Source organism: Actinia tenebrosa, unplaced genomic scaffold, assembly GCF_029948245.1.
Source record: "Actinia tenebrosa isolate PJP-AT-01 unplaced genomic scaffold, QUT_ActTen_1.0 PGA_scaffold6__47_contigs__length_16458017, whole genome shotgun sequence".
Lineage (NCBI taxonomy): Eukaryota > Metazoa > Cnidaria > Anthozoa > Actiniaria > Actiniidae > Actinia > Actinia tenebrosa.
In genome coordinates this window covers 7,443,754-7,464,033 of record NW_028292583.1, presented here as the reverse complement: position 1 = coordinate 7,464,033, position 20,280 = coordinate 7,443,754, and the positions used below count along the sequence as shown (strand labels likewise).

Below are 20,280 nucleotides of genomic sequence, written 5' to 3'. Positions count from 1 at the left end.
TTTACGTCTAGTCGGCTGAGAGTTTAATGGTATTAGATCGAAAATGAACAATGCTTGTAAATATTGCGAAGCAGTAGTTTTAATAGATAAATCATGATCTGATTCTACATTCGAACTGACCGAAACGACTGAACAAAACCCGCGTATAAGAACCTGGGTTTAAAGAACCTGTTAGGCTAAAATTCTCACTTTAAGACCCCTCCACATAAGAACCTATTAAGGCTACAATTTTAAGAAACTAAAGGTTCTTATCAGTGGAGTTCAGTGTAAAAGTGTATAGGTAGAAACTGCTATAAGTTTGTTTGAGCATGTGTTTTGTGTAGAACATACTCCTCTGTACTAGGTTACGGGCTGCCTGTGCTTGGAACCACGCCTTCTTGGTATTTTTCAAGATGGCCGAGATCTTGTTTCCAGGCCCTTACATATTCAAACGAGCGTTAAAATCCCCGCACGATTCCCCGCTGAGAAAACCATTCGTTAAATCCCCGAACCCCCGGTGCAATCATGCTCTTAAAAGCACATAAAAAACGCGTCACGTCCCCGTTCAGTGCCCCGCTAGCCGCGGGGGTCGGGGGTTTCAATTGACTAGTGCATAAAGGGAAACTAAGAATGGACAGTGTGGACTTCGGATCTCGGATTCCGAATAAGCCTGAAGCGAGATGACGTTTTACCCCCGTCTCTAGACCATAATCCTTTTCACACTGCTTTTGTTCTTTAATTATGACTATTGTTCCTGTATCCTCTAAGGAATCAAAAAAATTAATATGAAAGAATTTTAAAAACTATTATGGTACAGGGTCGGGGGTAAAACGTCATCTCACTTCAGGCTTATTCAATGAGAAAATTAGGAATCTGGAATCCTTTTGGTGAAACAAACACTGATTGTAAAATAAATTCAAATTCATAATATCTTTAATATGGATGAATTTATATGATAATCATTGACAATTTTCTTTTTTTATATTAGATATTTCAAATATTTCATTCTCATTGATATTACAGGGATTGGAAAATATGCAAATTTATTGTATAGTGATTTTTACTTACTTAAATAATATACTCTAGCCTCTACTAATCTACTATCTATTTCATATGCGTAATAATGTAGATAAATGATGGAAAGAATCTGGTCTTTCCTCCCCACACTCATTGACAAATGGCAGGAAATGGGGGAGGGGTGGGTGGATGGGTACCTATGCATAGGGTATGAGATATTGTGACAGACACTAAGGACGGCTGCATAGGAGGCTAGTGGATCGAGGGCATTAACAATCCACATTAATAAGGTATTAAATTATGTTCAAACCAGAAAAACTAATTTCCCAATACTTTCCCTAAATAATTCATGACTAGACCCTCAGTTAAAGTTGAACCAAATTTCCAATTCACTTTCACACACTCAGTACACCTTTGTGATCATGATATCATTACCAGAAAGGAGTATTGCAAAATCATTGTCATGCTCACAGCATAGAACATCAGATGATAATTAGGTATTTCACACAATACCTTTTGGTCTTACTTTGCACAGGTGTGAGAATTGAACCTTAAATGATTTTGCAATTGAGTGTATTTACAAATACTTGTATGGTAATATCCGTTCTCTACAATATTAACTGCAAAAGACTGGCACTTGAAGTATGACACTTAGGAGGTATCTGGTTTGACTTTGAAATCCTTTTGAAATGATGGTGTCTGTGACATGAAAAATTAATATCCAGGAAGGAGGAAATATCCAGTCTCCTTTTATAATGCCATGTAAAAACGTTAATTTTATAAAAGTGGAATTTCAATATGTATTTTATCTTTGTATTTCCCTAACCCTCGAGTTGAGGACCTTGGAAAAGTTTTGGGATATGTAATATATATATATAATGAAATAGAAAACAGTGGTTGGTCCAGGATATTAATAAGGGTGGTTCCAATATGGCTGCCATGCAGAAAGAGCTCTCTTGATCATCTTCACAAAGGAGGGTTACAATTTCATTCTATTTGAGCGTAAAGGACATGATTGGCTTTACCAGATCTCACAAAAGGGGGCCTTCATGGAACCCACGGAACCACTCACAAAAATCCCAACAAAACCACTTTATTTTTATCTTTTTGGGGGTTTGGGGGACTTGGATCGACTACGTGAAGATGCAGAAGAAGATGGCCTCATTGGATACTGAGCTAAAGTCACGTGCCGCTCCTTATCACGTGATCTGCCCTTTTTATTCTCAGTCTTCTTGGTTGCAGATTTAGCCGAGGAAGGTCTGAGTAAGTCCTGTATCTCTTCATTATCTTTCCCTGCATTAGCTACTAGTGAGAGACATTTAGCAAGATTTGTTGCCTCAAGGTCTTTCTTGGAAAGTAGTTGCATAATGTCTTGGCCATCATTAAGTGGGTTTAACCATGTTGATTTACGCACATCTGATAGCTTCATTCCCGTGCCTCGTGGAACGTAGATTTGGAACAGAATCTCCACTGCCTCTGCTTTGGTTAGACTTCGGCCTTGCGCTGGCACTGATAGAAAATAAATCATGTTTTAGTACAGGCAATCGCGAAACAGACGGTTAATTGTTTGTGATCATGAAAAAAGAAACAGCGCAACCGGCTCTTCAAAACTTAAACTTTTTCGCGCCAAAAATTCAAGCGATACTTCCGATTCTCCTAGAACAAGACAGGCTTAAAGATTCTCCTTTTTGGTGGTGTAAAAAGAACAATAAAACTTAAAAAACACCTTAGCTCACACCTTAGTTCGTAAAGGAAACGTAATAAGTCGATATGCCATTTTTGGTAACCTAGGTCCAAGGCAAAGGAGTCCTTTGTTCAAGGCTTTGGCTAATCTTGAAGTTGAATGAATGCCTGGACGCTCGGCTTGCAAGCCTCAGGGGCTGCGGCCGCTCCCCCCTCTTTTTCCCATACTAGTTTCATATATTTTCTTATCCCCCCACACACTTTACAGGGTGCTCCGCGGCCATTGAGCCTTGGAAAGAAACTTGACCAAGTAATCGGCGTTTCTTACAAGCGAATTGAAGTTTGTACTCGCAGATGATATTCAAAAGAAGAGCGGGTTGCAAAACTGCATCGATTTGCCTACACTCTTGCACCAAACTTACTTTTAGTAACGATTTCGATGGCTTCGTCAATCTCTTTCTGTGACGGCACGTGACCAACAGCCTTGAAATACTCCTTGATATCATTGTAGCTGAGCACACCATTGACGGCGAACTTCTCGAAAGCTATTTCATACTCTGAAAATGACCAAAGATATTTTAATCGTACATCAATATTCGACTGAAGCAAGTAGACACCAAGGACCTTGAGAAATGTTTCAACAGAATTGCGCAACCTTGTAAGTAGTATTACTGAACGATGGTACACCCCGGCTTGCTAACCCCAGTCACAGGCGGCCTGCGTAGCGGCCCTCAATAATCCCCACTCCACGATTACTGGGGGCCGCTGCGCAGGCAAAGTCACAGTGCGTTAGACTACTCGGTTTATACAACAAAAACAGTTTTTGGACACGGCACACAACGAAATCTGCTTTTACGGGCAAACATCTAGGACTATATTTTCAATTACATTTATCCGGGAATCGTTAATTAAATTGATCACTTACTGTTCAATCGTTCGACATATTCCATCAGCTCGTTAAACTGTAGGTCAGTTGATGGATCCTTGACACCGTATCTCTTCTGTATTCTGTAGAGAAGGCTTTGATAGTCTTTGATGAATTTGTTGAACGATAGAGTGCGCTTGAGAGCCTGGGAAAGTACGGGTAGACAGAAATCAGTTATAGAATCACAGGTTAATATTAACGAATAACTATTTTATAGAGCGGTTTTCGTTGTAAACGATACTGTAAATCCGTGATCGTACTGTAGTCATACCGCATCTTACCGTAAGCGAGACTACGCGTCTTGATTGAATGAATGAATTACGAGACGACAATGAGAAGCCATTTCAATGTTACATCATTTCGTACCGTGTAAGTGCTGTAGGTACCGTATGTTTTCCACTCATACGAAATTCAATATTCTTAAGGGAAGCCATTTCAATGTTACGGCATGTTGTACCGTGTACCTCGGTGCTGTCAGTTATTACCGTATAATTCCCACTCATACGATACAAGCCATTTCAATGTTAAATAAAGACAGTTTGAGGACAGTTAGGAATTTATATCGCATTAAACCAATACACAAATACCTTTGCTTTGACTTTCTGGTACATTTTTCTCACAAACCAACCACGGAAATATCTGCAGACAGACGAAATAGTAAACTTAATATCAGTATGATCAAGTAAAGTAAGAACGTCCAATCATTGCAAGGCGTTACCAGTCATAACAAGGCACCAATAGATAACCTTTCGATTACAGTGTTAACCGCGGTCATTCTTTCGCCTTCAGGATCAAGTCACGTTGAGGTCTTTTGCTCAGGGACGCGCGGAGAGAGTTGAAAATGTGAACACTAAACAGTATATCTCATGGCGTCACCGGAATTACGCCTATGTCCTCCTTCCCATACGACGAAAAAGTTACTGTCTTTACCTTTGTATTGTGATAGCTGCGGCTTTCATCTCAGCTTTGGTCGGTCCTTCTTTAACTGGATGATAAATACTAATACAGATGAAATTATTAGTTTGCGCATGTATTGAACTAATGAAACAGCTGAGCAACAAGTTCAAGGGCGCGGCTTACACAGTAAACACAAAGGGGTCCTTCTGATTCCAAGGGGTCATTCAACGTTTCCAAAGAAGCCATATTTTGACACCTTTTGGAATCATTTTGATACCAAAAGTCATGACCTTGCCAATGAGTCAAAACAGCACCTTGGTTGTGTTGTTTAGCTTTTCCATATTGGCCAGCAATTAATACTTCTAGGAGTTAAACTACTCTTAGAGAAACACTGAAAGAGCGAATTTGACTCCATGTAGAATCTAAATACTACTTCTTCAAATGCGGATCCAAAACGACTTCAAAATGGCTCGGTAAAAACAAGAGTAAAAACGACTTTCGTGAAGGTGTCAAAGTGTGACTGCTTTAAAGAAATCCTAAATAAATTTCTTAGTTAGAATAGTTTATTTAGCGCTGCCAGATTAACGAATTCAACCCCTCTACAGAAACGGGGGACGGGGCGGGAGGTGGAGGGGGGTGGGTGAGGGAGTTGTGGTATGGGACGAGTAGTGGCTGTAATACCCTTTGTTAAAACCACAAAAAGATCATCATCTAATAAGAGAAAAGAAAGTTTGGACTCACTCGAAGATATGTTGGTGCGCTTTCACCTGCTTGATGCTTTCATCAAGTTTTTCAGCTTCTTTGTTCAACCTGTAATAAATACACAATATCTTTTTCAATTTTCATAGCACAAATTTTTAGGTTATTGGCGCCGGTTTCGAACCTATGAATTCGCACATTCGACTTATGGACTTATGTAACTTTGTTAACATAAATCAACTCTTACTTGATGAGTGTAAAGTTTTTCTTGTTCATTCGCGCAGCTTCGCGTTGTTTCAATTCTTCCTTGTATTTACGCGCCCATTCCTTGGTTCGAGTGGTCGGCGTGTAATCCTTCATTTTGTTTTCCATCCGTTTACGAGTCAGGAAACCGCGCAAATGACTATAAAAGAATACGAATGAACACATGATAATAGATAAAATAGAGAATTATTGGTGGTAATTCAATTAAACCACCACCCAGTTATTATCATTATTATTATTATTATCATCATTATTAATATCATTATTATTATTATTAATATTAATATTATTAATTGAAGTTTTATTTTTGTTTATCATTATCTTAAAATATTAAGCTTTGGAACTTTAGTTGCTTTGGAGCGATTATTATTAATATTAATATTATTATTAAAATTAATATTATTAATTGAATTTTATTTTTGTTTATCATTGTCTTAAAATATTAAGCTTTGGAACTTTAGTTGCTTTGGAGCGATTATTATTAATATTAATATTATTATTATTATTATTATCTTCGTTTATTTAAACTTTCAGTATGGGTAATACTTTACAAGAATAAAGCGGAACTTTTATAGTTCTAGGCTATATCCTTAGTGTGTCACTAACAAATGTCTATTCAAAGGTGTTATTATTATTATTATTATTATTATTATTATTATTATTATTATTATTATTGCCGGAGCTGTTCAGTATCTTCGTACCTTTGTAACGTAAGGGCAGCCCTTCGTCGTCGCTCTCTTTCAGCATCACGTAAGTCAAGATAATACTGACGTGCCATGTACCCTCGAAATATTCTGTTCAAAGCAAAAATTATTCATATAAATGAATATTTTTTTTTAAAATTTATATTTTTTCAGATATGTACCAAGAGCGGATGAACATGCGCTGTTCCAAGGGGTGATAATTTCAAAGTTTTTCCAGGAAACAAAAGATAGAATCTTGGAAAACGGAAAAATGGGTAACCTAGAAACAAAGGCACGACTGCATTTGGTAGAGGTACCGTATTTACTCGTTTAAGCCCCGCTCCGATTAAACGTCCCCTCAAATAAGCGCCGCATCTAAGACCAAAATTATCAATAAGCGCCGTCCCGAATGAGTGCCGCCCCTGAATTAACGCCGCAAATAAAACCCAAAAAATTCCGACGAGTAAATACAGTATTTTGTATTTTTTCGAATTAAAGTTAAAAGCATAGTTTCTCTTTACTTGTAATTACACATTTATCAAGTATGCGCAGACGTACTTGCACGCGTGTTCAAGAAGAGCTGCTCTGAATATGCGCATGTTGTTGATGCTTGCGCGCGTTGCAAGTGCGGGTCATAACTGAACTAAACCCCTAAATACGACGTTACCTTTGTATATTGACTGCCGCCCAGACCTCTCTCTGCCTGATGTAGTCATCAGAAAGAACAGCCTGTAAAGAATTATCAGAGCTTTATTTATGAAGGATTGATGATACAACAACTCGATGGAACTGCAAAGGCGCTGCTCTTATATGAAAATTCGCGCCAAAAGTATCGACAGAAGTACGACAAGTTTGACAATTCATGTACAACCAGAGCGATCTATAGCTGCATGTAATTTTAACGATATAGAATGCATTTTTGAAGTAATGTTATAATAAAATAAATAAACAATAAATGGGATTTAGCAGTGGCATTTCTACAGAGTAGCTATTCATCCACTGTAATTCCAATTGGAATTTAGGAGTTGATTTTATGGTTTTAAGTACTTTATGAAACACTGGTAATCTAAATAAATTGTATTAAGCCTTCCATAACTGTATGTTGGCTGATTTTGATTCAATTTGCTTTACTAACACTATATATTTAGCAGACGTACCTCATCAGGCCAGCAGAAATGTTTGAACTGTTTAACAGAGAAGCTGTATGTTTTTTCAGACCTGTCACTGCGTGCTGAACATGGCCTAGACGCCGTACCAAAACCTTTTCCTGTAGGTATCGATATGTGATGATGTTCACAGCTGGAGGCAGATAATGGTCGCTTCGGTCTCGGTGAGGTAGGACGTAATGACGCCCTGGCTGGCTTGGCTAATTCTGTTCGATAAACGAAACGCAAAACAAAATATTAAGAATCAGACATCACCTTCCTCCCTTCATTCTCCTTCACAGTCACTCATCCTTGCTAGCACAGCCTGCCTTCGGTTGTTTTTCGCAAAGACGCAAAGAATCCTAAAGATCCATCCTAATGCGGATTGGCAAATACGATAAGCCACACCAAGGAAAGCGCAGGTAAAGTGCGCTGCTAGTGCGCTACCTCTGAGCTAGTGCTTTCGATACCCCGAACCGTCATCCTGTGCCTGTGTGAGTGAAGGGGCAAGACGGAGTGGGTGTCCTCGCAAAGATAACTGTCTTATAATACTCTAATGGCTTTAAACGCCATTAAAGCACGGGTGGCATGCGATATGAGATGCTAATGCGCCTTTTACCAATGCGACCTGGGTTCGAGTCCTTGGGCTTGGTGTCGAGGTGAGTTGTTTGTTATTTCTCTCCTGTGTTTCGAAGGTTTTTCCTCTGAGGTTAAACGGTTTTCCTCCCTCCAAAAAATCAACTTCTAAATTCCGTTTCGATCTTAAGAAATATTCTCGATAGGGTTGACCTCTTATATCTCCTTCCGCAATATAATGCGAATAAATTGGTTATTTTATTATTAATTTTATCATTTTACAGACCTTTGTTGTCCTTATGGCTCTTTACTGTGTTTTCAGATGCCTCTATTTCTTTCTTCGGTTCTTTATTTTTCTTTTCATTTTCTTCATTTGCTGTTGGTTTTTCCATCGGCTTCGATTCTTGTTGGTCGGCATCCCCACCGATATGTCGGCCTTCGATCATCAACGATCTGTCCTGTGCGATACGTACGTCTTTCTTGTGAATCTCCTCGCTGCAAAATCAATAAATATAACATACCCGTGCATATGTCAATCATGGTTGCTATAGACCTCTTTACCTTGGACGTGAAGTTTTCCCATTTCAGACCACGTGTCATTCTCTTGAGAATAAGTTTCTTTGTCTAAGTCGTATCCATATTCATGTCTCTTCTCATGCGCAACCGTTAAACAAAGAAATGGTACTCTAGGGAATGACACGAGATCTGAGATGGGAAAAATTTACGCCCAAGGTAGAGACGTCTATTAACACGAGGCTAGGATGACCCTACTGCTAGCTACAGTAACGTTTTCTGTTTTCGGACAGATACGAAATGAATTTTTTTGAGGCTTAGAACTAATCTTGGTCACAACTGTTTTGAACTGTCAGTTTCAGTGCTAACCTTAAAAGAAAAAAAATATCACCCAAGAGAGTGACATTCAGTTTAAGATGAAAGCCTTAAGCATCCTACCTGTCGTACCGCATACTGTGTTCTTTGTACAAACCATGATCTCCTTGTAAATACCAGGCTACTGTAGATGGTCTGTCTGTCTCTCCTGTAGCCAAAGATAAAGAAAGTTACCGCCTGTTATCTCTTTTAACCCGCCCCAGTGTTGCTCAGGGGTTAACCTCGATTTGTTTTGCAGAATAACCATGTGAATGAAACTTAGTTCCGCGGAATCTTTGAGAATATCGTTGGAGTTGATGTGCATTATATACTTAATTGGTATTTGTGAACATTTTTAATGCGAAAATGTGGCTAGCCCTGAGTAAACGAGTCAGTAATCGAGGAACAAATTAGGCCACATTCTACGAACTCAAAAACAGATTTTTATAACAAGAAGCGAGAAGAGTTTTCAATGGATAAGAGAATGTAGGTCAACACTTCGAGTAACGTTTCGTAGCCTCCAGTTTAAGGGATTGTTGAGTCAAGACAAATAAACAGTATACAGCTACTTCAAATGATTATGGAGACCACACAACAACCATGATTTATCAACCAACAAACCACTCACCTAGTCTTGGCCCCACGAGCTGGCAGAATGACATGTATTCTAGTTTATAATTGTAGTCTACATGATCTGGTGGGGGAGCTGTGGCTGACCTTTCTGTACAACCTCCAAATCGACTGCTGTATGGATTTAGAACGACAATTTAGCTCAGAGAAAAAGAAAGTCAATGAGCTTAGTAGGATTAGGATATGGATTTAGGGAAGTGGAGGATGAGTAGAAAGATGGTAAGGGACGAAATTAGAGTAAAAAAAGAAAAAAGGAGAGGAAAAGAGAAAAATATGAGAAATTTTGGAGTGAAAAGAGATGAGGAAAAAGAAAAGTTAGATGAAAAAGATGAAATGGGATGAAAAAGGGAACAAAATATAGACAGAGAAAAATAAAGGAAATAGTAAAGAGGAGTACGAAGAAAAGAGAAAAAATAAATGTATATCGTTCCCTCTCTCCTTTCCGCTTTGTCCCGTATCAAAAAATTAAGCAACATTCATATTCTTAGGAAACATGTTACGTCATAGCCCGGCGCCATCTTGGTTGACGATAACACAAGCATTCCTTATAAGCTTCTCATTAGCTTCTCTTCTCTTGTCATTGTTATTTATATCCCAAGGGAATTTGAGTCATGTGGTTGCAAGGGAGATTAAGGTTCCCGTTTTTCCTTCCCGCGAACGGCAAACTCGACCAAGTTTTCATCGTTTCCTTACATTTCACTTTACCTTTTGCAAACCTTCTCGACAAAGACAAGTATTCTTTTGATTATCTACTACTTGGAGATTTTTGCGATTCCCTTTCAATAATTTTAAAGCATTTAAACTCTTAATTCCAGTCATTCTTACCCATCCCTACGATCTGATTCTCCTAACTGCTTGACTAACATTAATGATGCCAATGTTCTCTTATCAAGAGACCGAGAACTCGATGGTAAAGTCACGTGTTCTGGAGGCGATTGCTTGGAAGTCTGGCCTACATTGGGTTTCTTCTTCGGAGATCGAGGAGAGATTGGTGACCTGGTAATCAAATGAATGGTTAGAATCCATAAATACACTGTTGGTTGTATACAGTCAATTCAAAAAACGTTGTCGTCGACCGGCTCAAGCCTACGCGACTGGACCGGAAGGAATATGGGTAAGAATCACTGAAGTGCTTAAATATTCGTTTTGAATTAATTGTTCCCGCTAGTAATAAGATAATAATGGCGAGAAACAATCCATCAAATGCATGTCTTTGGGTTTAGGGAAGGAAAAACAAAGTTATGATTCAGTTCACGATTTCGAAAATTTGAAGGCATTAAAAAAACGTCTCCTTCAACACTTCCCGCTCGCCTACGAAGGTTCGTGCTGTGAACCAGGCATGACTGTACACTTATTTCAAAAAGCGTTGTCAGTCCCTATGAGATCCGTATCTGAAATCTGACACCGAGTAAGACGCTGCAAAATCTAATATATTCGCAGCGGAACAACGTAGTTTGGAATATGAAGCAAGGCCTATTTGAGTTAGAAAAGTGATTTTTTGTATTTTAGCCACACAACATAAAAGCACCCAAATTCCGTTCAGTCTCAGATCGCCCATAACATGTCTCGGACCGACGTCAACGTTTATTTTGAAGTAGAGGTATTATGAGCAGATATTCTAAATGCGAACTGGGAAAGAAACAGTGCAAAGGGAAATATTTTTCTTAGAAAATGCACAATGGGCGGACGTTCGCAATCGGGAAAAAGATATCAGCATGTAAGACGTACTACTTACTTTAACTTTTTCATGTATGTCATACTACCAAATCCATCGTCTGTCCACCTGAAGGGCAATGGGAATATGAAAAGATTATTTAAAAATGAGAGCGGACAGACAGACACTAGAATATGTAGATAGCTATGGCAATGATAGACACAATAGGAAGGGCATTTGAGGGCAATAGGAAGATACGTAAAAACGAGAGCGGACAGACAGACACTAGAATATGTAGATAACTATGGCAATAATAGACGCAATAGGAAGGGCATTTGAGGGCAATAGGAAGATACGTGAAAACGAGAGCGGACAGACAGACACTATGGAATATGTAGATAGCTATGACGATGATAGACACAAGAAATGGCAACAGCAGCTACACGGAAAGACAGACACAAAAACATATCTAGAACTGACATACACACAAACTGACATACACACAAACTGACATACACACAAACTGACATACACACAAACTGACAGACACATACATAGGAAAAATAGACAGACAGAGACACCACAAAGAATCGACAGGAGACGGACGACACACACAGCTATAGAAGACCTCATATCCGACAGAGAGGCACATGCTTCAGTAGAAAAGACAGAACAAGGGCACTACAAGGAAGACACATACTTAGGATACACAGCTAGGCAGCTCTCTGTCTGTCTGCGCAGACCGAAAGAGAGGCTTGAACAGGGTAGTATAACGCCATGACACAGTTTTAATCCTGGGCCCGGTTTTACGAAGCCTGGATAGCGCTATCCAACGGATAAATCTTATCCAGTGGATAAATTTATTGGATAACAGCATCGACTTATCCACTGGATAAGGATTTATCCGCCGGATAGCGCTATCCAGGCTTCGTACGACCGGGCCCTGATGTTGAAAGGCAATCAATTTAGCGGATTTTAATGAAACACTGAGATATGTTGAGCGACCAAGAACTCATCCAACATGATCAATATGACTAGAACAAACACAAACTAGTGTCATGAACATACTGATATCTAATGGAGTCTGGACAAACAGGTCCCGATGTTTTGAAGTTCTTGTTCGCATCTGACGGCGATTTGTCCTGGTGGAAATGGACCTTGTAATCACGATCTGTTCTCTCTCTGTTTAACTCTGGTTCCTTGTTCTTCAGTTCGAGAGGGGTTGGTGTAGAGAGTGACGACCTGTAGAGGTAAACGAGGGGTTTCTTGGAAGATCCATTACGAGACATATTAATTACGGGATGATGAGGCTAGGCAAACAACAGAGAACCCGTGCTTAACCTTAACATCAAAGAAAGATTCCCTCTCTCCGCCACGAACATTTATATCACCCCCAATTTGTACAAATACCAAACTAGATGAAATACATGTGTTAGGGACTTACTTGTAAGGCATTGTGAAAACACACGGGGATTACTGACGACATAGGATGAGAATAGAAAAATATTGTATTCGAATTATGCAAATAATCTTTAAGCACACTCTCTGGCTACCATGGAATGCTGTTCTCTTTTGATCGGTGCCAATTTGAACTCAAACAACAGAGCTCTACATGAGCAATCACATTCTGCATACACGTTATTAAAGCCCAATGATAGCGATCAATCAATGATGACACAAGAGATATGATCTCTGAGGCAAGCTTTTAGTATACCAAAATACGGAAATCAAGTTTTGAAGAATGGTTTTTTTGTGACAATGATTAAAACAATGTAATCTATGTGAATAAATGGACACTTGATTGCGAATTTAATAGACTTCGATAATTACTGTTAGGTTACGCTACAACGATGACTAATTATCTAATTATGTAACTACAATGTAATTGACGTAAAAGGCTACTCAATTATAAGCCATTTTGAAAAGAAGGACTTGAAGACCAGACCTACGATTTTCATTAAAAAAAACTCTTAAATCATTAAGTTATTAGACTCAAAAATGACCGGAAGGATTTCAAGCTGAGTTGAATGGATGGACATATTTTGTCAAGACATGACATGGTACACAAAGTAAAAAACTGACTTCAAAAAAGGATATCAAGAGGAGTTGGATGTATGGATGTTAATAATTTGACAAGACATGACATGACATGGTGCACAAGATGTGCCGCGGAAATGACAAAGAACTTGACAACGCAATTCTCGTCGGTGAAAAAAGTATATAGTTTTGCAATCTTATTAATAAAAAAATGACTTCAAAAAAGGATTTCAAGAGAAAATAGATGGATGTACACATTAATTAGACAAGACATGACATATATGGGCAAATTATGTACCGAGGAAATGACAAATAACTTGACAACGCATTTTATGTTGCCGAAAAACGCAAAATGTTTGCAAAAAAAAAATAATAGAAACTTCATTATTTTATATTGCGGAGATGACGGCTAAAATGTTTTCAAACAGTATTTTTTTGGTTCGTAAATTGAAGTTCATTTACTCCCGCAGTTGCACCAAATAATATTTGACAAGGGAAAAAATGTGCAAAAACAAGAGGCTTTTTAATTTTAATTTTCTATTTTTAATTTTTTAATTTTATGCAGTGAAACGCACTAAAATTATTTTCCACAGACATATTTTCATGTGAATACTTTTCAAGGGGTACACTCTTACCTGGGAGAGTCCATGTCTAGGATTGAGCTGCATACAGACGATGACTGACTGACTGTTGAAGTTTCTCTGTGTATCTGTTGATCAGGAGTTCTATCTAGTGTCACGTGTTGAGGTATTGGAGTGGATGGTTGTTTCATTCCAGGAGAAACATACCCATTCGCCTGCAACATAAGACTAAACGTCTTCACTAATGTACTTCACTTTAGTCTGAAAATTCTGCGCGCTGTATTACCTTTCATTTTTGCACTTTAGCCCTCGACTGCCGAGTCTTACCCTCTCTTGACTTATCCATTTCACCATTCTCTCATTTCCTTTTTACTTTCTTCTTCATATTTTTCCGATAATTTTCTTATCCCTCCTTTTCCAACTGAACTTTTCACAAACTTCCTTTTACTGCTTTCCTCACTCCCTGTCTTCCCAGATTCTTTCAGCATCCACTTCCCATATCCCTAGCCTTTCTTTCACTGTATTTCCTATTTATTTCCTCAATACTTTCACTGTTTGTAGTAATAACACCACTAACCCTTTCTCTATCACACTCCATCTGCATGCCGATAGGAGTCACCATGCTCAACACTGCATTCACGTGAACCTCGTCTGGTCTGTTATATGGGACAGTAGTGTGTCTAAGATGTCTAGCGGGACTGAATCCCGACTGCACGTTTGGACTGCCTGCTGATTTGCTGCGAGAATGGGCTTCTAGTAACAGAGAAAAAAATACTTTTAAATATTGGTGGCGTTCACTGAGTCTTTGAATATTGCTGATGCTTGTGTTGTAGACTCAGTTGTGCATTGCTCACTAACAGCAAGTTGTCTTTCCTTACATCTGTTAGAGAAGAAGAGCTGTACCGAGTCTGTGAATGTTGCTGATGCTAAAACTTGTGTTGCAGAATCGGTGTTCTATACATTTCACAAAATATAACCCACCTTTTGGCTTGGAAAAGGTTCTGTTGTAGCTGGGAATGGTATCTGGGTAAGACAGATCGTATGTTCCAACAGTCGAAGGATGAACAAGTTGCCCATGTTGTCCACCATTCATATTCAAAGCAACATGGCCATCCATCATCTCTACTTTAGCTTTTCTTTCCTTCTCCATGGCGGCACATTCCCTGGCGTACCTATCGTACTCGTGTAAAAGTTTCGTTTGTAGTAGGTTGTGCTGTTCTTCTAGCAAACCTTCTTCGCGTTTCTGATTCTTCAAAATGTGTTCAAGTTGTGACGAAGTGGGGTTTTCAGGAATGGGCTGCGATGTTTGTAGTTTGGAAGGCAATTCTGGGTATTCTCTCTCCTCTTTTTGGTCTTCTTTATCAACATTTTTATCTTGTCTACATGACGTTTTCAATCTGTTGTCATTCTTGTCATCTTTCTCCTTTGGCATTCGAACACTGAGTTTGACAGCTGGTTCTTTGGCTGGTTGAGGTGAGAAGTCAACAGACAGCTGAGGTGACTTACATCTAGATAGAATTAGAAATAAGGAATACAGAATGGCAAGGTAAATAGCGTACCTCTCACTCAACAAGATAAGAAAGAAAGCGTCTTGGCAAAAAAAAGTTGGTACGCACAGTTTGAACTACAATTTAAAGAAATCTGAGAAAACACTATAATATTCGACACTCTTATTTGTTCTTGATTTCATTCACTATTTCAAACAAGCGTAATTACGATGATCATTACCTGAATGGAACAGGAGAATCTCTTGGCGATGCCAAGGGAGAGTTGATTGGTGATGACATTGGTACAGGAGTGCTATATGGCTTAAGGATGAACGACTTCACACTGTCATTGTCTTGAAATTTGACCTGAACAGAAATATTTCAAACATTTACTCGCTGTAAAAACAATGCACTAGTAGAATGCATAATGGCGACCTTAATTGAAAAACTGCAAAAATCCCGATAAGGTGGATTTTTGAAGTCTAGTTACATCATTATTTGTTTTGCTATTTTCTTTGATATCTCTATTATTTTGGGTGGGGTGGGGGTGGATAGCCACCTGATCCACGCTTTCCTTTTAGCTGCCTTTGGCTTGGCAAGCAAATCTTTTGCGTATGCCTTTTCTGAGTTTGATAAACAGGATACAAGGTGGTCTAGCTTTGTGCGAACAACACCATACTATATAGGCATGATTAACGAAAGATGTTTGTACCAATAGATCACAATGCATCCTGTTTATCAAACTCAGAAAAGGCCTATTGACGACTCTTAAAACTCCAGTGTATGCAAGCTTAGCCTCACATCTGAGGTTGGTAAACAAAAGCAGAAATTAGAATAACAAAAAAAGCAACTCCTGGATTCGAGGCTAAGCCCGCATATGCTGGATTTAAGAGTTTTTGATGGAGTGACAGTTGATAGATAGCAGATCAACAGCCAGATTACCTGTGCAGTGTAAGGTGGAGCAGTACCAGGTCGATTTACATAGAAAGATGGGTGATAACTTTGATCAGTTTGTGAGCCATCTTTACTTTGGTTGCCGATCTGACTAATCTTGAGGGCTTTACCAAGATATTCCTGAAAATAACATCCAAAACAATGAATTTCCTGCTGAACACACAGTCAACTAGTTTTTAAAAAGTGAAGCATACCCCTTCCTTACTCCAAAAGGGATAACCTAATTGAATAGATGACATTTTGAAAAGCAAACATTTTACCAAACATGTTCCAGCAATTGAATACACCAGTTTCAAAATCTCTGTTGTACAGGGTAGCCTCGATTTCATAGGGAATTACTTTGAATATTCATTCAAGTGAATGTCTGCAGAATTTCAATGTGTTTGTATTTAAAGTTTTGCATTCTTTACTTTACCATTGGTTTTCGTAACCCTGTATAATTGAGTCTATAAGATGGTCTATTGTCATGATCAGTAGCAAAGGTAAAAAAGAGATGAAATACCCACATTATGTACCCATGGCAAAATGATGTTCACTTACCCTTGCAAAGTGTTCCTTGTTTTGGTACCTGAACACTGCTTTCCCAGAACCAGGTCTTTTAATGGCTCCATTTCTGCCCTGTGCTTCATTCCATGTTACATATCGCACACCCTTCTTTGATTCTATTGGTGGAGCTGTTTTGGGTCTCATGTGAAGTTTGGGAACTTCTTTGAATTTCACTTTTTCTCCTAGTTCATCTTCATCTCCATGTTCATCATCTGGTAGTTTGGAAGAGCTGTCATCTTTTTGCTTTGGTGGTTCAGGAATAGGAACAACCTGAAGAAAAAATGTTCTGGTTACAATGAGCACAAAGCAAAGCTCCAATGCGTGACCACTCTTTCCATATTCTTGTGCTATTGCCGCCATTTGCATTGCTACCAAACATACATTATTCACGTTAAATTTCAACACCTGGGTTCAAACCATTTACTCTTATACATTATTTAGTATGAAAAATTATTTTCCGTGACTGAATTTAAGGGAATTTGATAATTTCATACTAAAATGTGAGTATTTGGTTGGTTGCAGTATTGACAATAAACAAAAAAAATTTTAAATGGATGAAAGTTTGTAATAGGGAAACACTAGGGCCTTGCAGTGTAAATTCAGTTGTCTGGTTTCAAACAGCTGATAAAAGACTTTGAATCTCATTATCTGCTCTATTGAAAACTTGTGTTTCAGCTGATGAAAAATGTTGTGCAAGACTGAAAATGATTTTATGTGATATTAGGTGGTAAGGAACTGGTCATTATTTATGGAGAGGGGGTGTGGGGCTGGTGCAATATTAAATATGCTATGCTTGATTTTTACTGACTCCCCCCCCCCCCCCCCCTTCTCCTTTAAGCATGATTTTTGCTTAACCCCATGCATAAAAAATGCTGACCCACCCCCTATTTGCACCAGACCTCCCCCCCCCCCCTCTCAATAATCAATCTAAAAATCTAAAAAAAATCTACAAAGCTTTCGCTGTGTTATCACAGCGTTGGACAATCACAACAGAGCTAGGCTCCAAACTAAGTGAAAGCCCAAAGATCGAATTAGAATTTAGAAGTTGATTTTTGAGGAGGGAGGAAAACCGGAAAAACCAGAGAACCCAGAGAAAAACCCTTGAAGCACAGGAGAGAACCAACAAACAACTCTACTCACATATGACACCGAACCCGGCAGGACTCGAACTGGGGCCGCATTGGTGAGAGGCAGAGTATTAGCGGAAGGATATCTAGTGCTCTTACTTACAGGGGGTGAAGAGATCAGCTTTTTGTTTGCATTATACCATTTGTAAATCTTCTTCAGATCTTCATATTGTTTCTCATGAAAGTGGGACCTGTGGATGTGAAAGTCTATTAGGTTGTCTCATGTCATGTGAAATGAACAGAACATCCAAGAAATGGATGGAATGAATGGAAGAGGATGGTTTGATTAAGAAATGAGAGGATGGATGGATGGATGGATATATGGAAGCAAAGAAGAAGAAAGTAAGAAATAGAGGGAAAGAGGATGGATGGATGAATGAACAAACTAGTAAATAAAGGAAGATCAATTTAGAATGGATGGAGGAAGATGGTTGGTTGGATAGATGGATGGATGGAAGATGGTTGGTTGGATTGATGGATGGATGGAAGATGGTTGGATTGATTGATGAATGGATAAATGGGTGAATGGATGGATGGATGGATGGATGGTGGAAGATGGTTGGTTGGATAGATGGATGGATGGACGGTGGTTGGATTGATTGATTGATGGATTGATGGGTGAATGTATGGATGGATGGATGGAAGAAATTAATGATCCATCACCTTAAATGAACTTGAAAACACATATCCAGTATACATGTATGTGGCACCTTGCCATTCCAAAACTAAAAAATTACATATAATAACAGTAACTTATAATATTCTCATGACTTACGTGGCAACTTCATATAACATCTTTAGTAAAGTGTTGTAAAATGGCTTTTCATATGAGTCTCCTTCGTCATACAAGTAGGGCCTGAATCAAATCAGTTGAAGTATTTTTTAATGCATTCATCATAATGTAGTCTTAATAAATAGTTAAACAACTTGATTTTACCTCAGGTCCAGTTCTTTGTCATTCTCTTTTCTACATGTCATAAAGGCAACCTTGACATCCTTATGGTGCCTCTCGAGAGCTGTTGTCATGTTACGGAACTCTGAATAGTTCATCAACTGCAATAAATACTCAAGATTTCAATTGCTAGTCTTAACATAAATAAATTATTAATAAATTATAAATTATTGTGAAACAGCATTAATCAGTACTAAAATTAATATAAATAAGAATTAAAAAACAGACGTAGCCCGATTTTGTATTATTTGGTGCAAAATAAGTTTAAGACCATTTCAGAGATTGTGTGCGAGCACTCTATAAAATAATAATCATTTCTACTGCAAGAAAAAGCAAATATATACTAGACAAACATTCTAGGTACAAAACAATAATTTCTTGTAATTCAAGTAAAAGAATAATAATGCAATAAGAGGAGCGTTGGAGCATAGCTTTGTGATTTTCATGGTGCTAATTTTTTACAATAAAATCATTAAAATGATTATTTCAAATTAAAAGGAAAAAATTCAGTGACAGACAAAGCCAATTGATGTCCATCCAAGCTGATCACATTCAACGTGACAACCACTTTGGTTGTCAAGGTTAAGGAATGAAGTTCTTTGAATACAGTATTAAAATTCACTCTTAATGACCAGATCGGTAATCGAGAACTTCGCACTTATCGATTACCATGTTGATAATAAAGGAAATACAACTATTTTGCTTACTTGCTAATAAGTACACAAACTGAACAAGAATTAAAATACATAAACAGAACGAATGCTTAATTTTACTAACTTTTTTCGCTTTCATTACGAGAAAAATACTTGCACAAACTTTTTTTTTGGATGCAAAAAGATTGAATGCTTAGATGTTGTCACTTGTTTTGATTTATTGCTGTTTGAGTGAGCAAAAAAGGAATAGATTTTTTACAAGTATACGAAAGCCAGTTTAGTGTCATACCAACGTGTCAACGTGTTTACACGAGATTTGACACTTAAAGGGTGTTCGGGAAAACAAACTAATCAAGAGATCATTTTTGAATGTATAAAAACCTGAATAGCAAACCAATATAAAATAATATACCTTTAAAAACAAGAATTCAAAAAGCTGCACTGACATTATAATGCCACTCGAATACCTTGCTCGTTACACGATCCAAGGTAGTTACTTAAAGAGATACATTTCAAAATTAAAACTCAGACTTACCCGAGATCGTCGAAGCGTTTTCAGATCTCTCTCCATGATTTATGTATCCTAGATTTCAGTTCCTTAGTAACTTCTCTAATCTATCTCTTCCTTAAAGTTGTTAGTGCACAAGACGGGGTCAAGAAGCATAATACAGTACACTGCATGATGCTCTACACTCTACACAGACATATATATGGTTATACTGGTCAAGCAAATGAACATTCAGGAGTCGAAATCATCCATAAACGACCTTGGCGTACCAAAGAATCTCTAGTTATATAATAAGAGTAATAATCACAAAGATATAGAAGCTCTAAAGCAAATGTTTTGACTGCATTCCATCATCGCGTTGTTTTGAAATTCGCAAACGGGACTATGAGCCTGCATCGTGAAATGTACAGCGGTTT

General features: G+C 38.2%; 1 protein-coding gene across 2 annotated transcripts; it reads right to left on the bottom strand.

Moving 5' to 3' along the window:
- Positions 1–894: 894 nt before the first annotated feature.
- On the bottom strand, positions 895–20,231 carry LOC116288619 (uncharacterized). 2 transcript variants are annotated; one of them, XM_031695436.2, is made up of 26 exons: positions 19,892–20,231; positions 18,689–18,804; positions 18,527–18,607; positions 17,855–17,942; positions 16,619–16,894; positions 16,067–16,198; positions 15,366–15,490; positions 14,619–15,145; positions 14,215–14,390; positions 13,692–13,852; positions 12,088–12,261; positions 11,101–11,148; positions 10,191–10,361; positions 9,364–9,479; positions 8,820–8,904; positions 8,155–8,363; positions 7,305–7,519; positions 6,815–6,876; positions 6,166–6,258; positions 5,448–5,603; positions 5,243–5,311; positions 4,535–4,603; positions 4,192–4,243; positions 3,605–3,749; positions 3,102–3,236; positions 895–2,505 (listed from the first exon to the last, which is right to left on the bottom strand). In XM_031695436.2, exons 1-26 carry the CDS (start codon positions 19,925–19,927, stop codon positions 2,096–2,098), a joined length of 3,927 nt encoding a protein of 1,308 aa, XP_031551296.2. In that variant the 5' UTR covers positions 19,928–20,231; the 3' UTR covers positions 895–2,095. The 2 variants fall into 2 exon arrangements, with proteins under 2 accessions (XP_031551296.2, XP_031551297.2); XM_031695437.2 differs by having other exon boundaries at positions 9,364–9,476.
- Between the last annotated feature and the right edge of the window lie 49 nt (positions 20,232–20,280).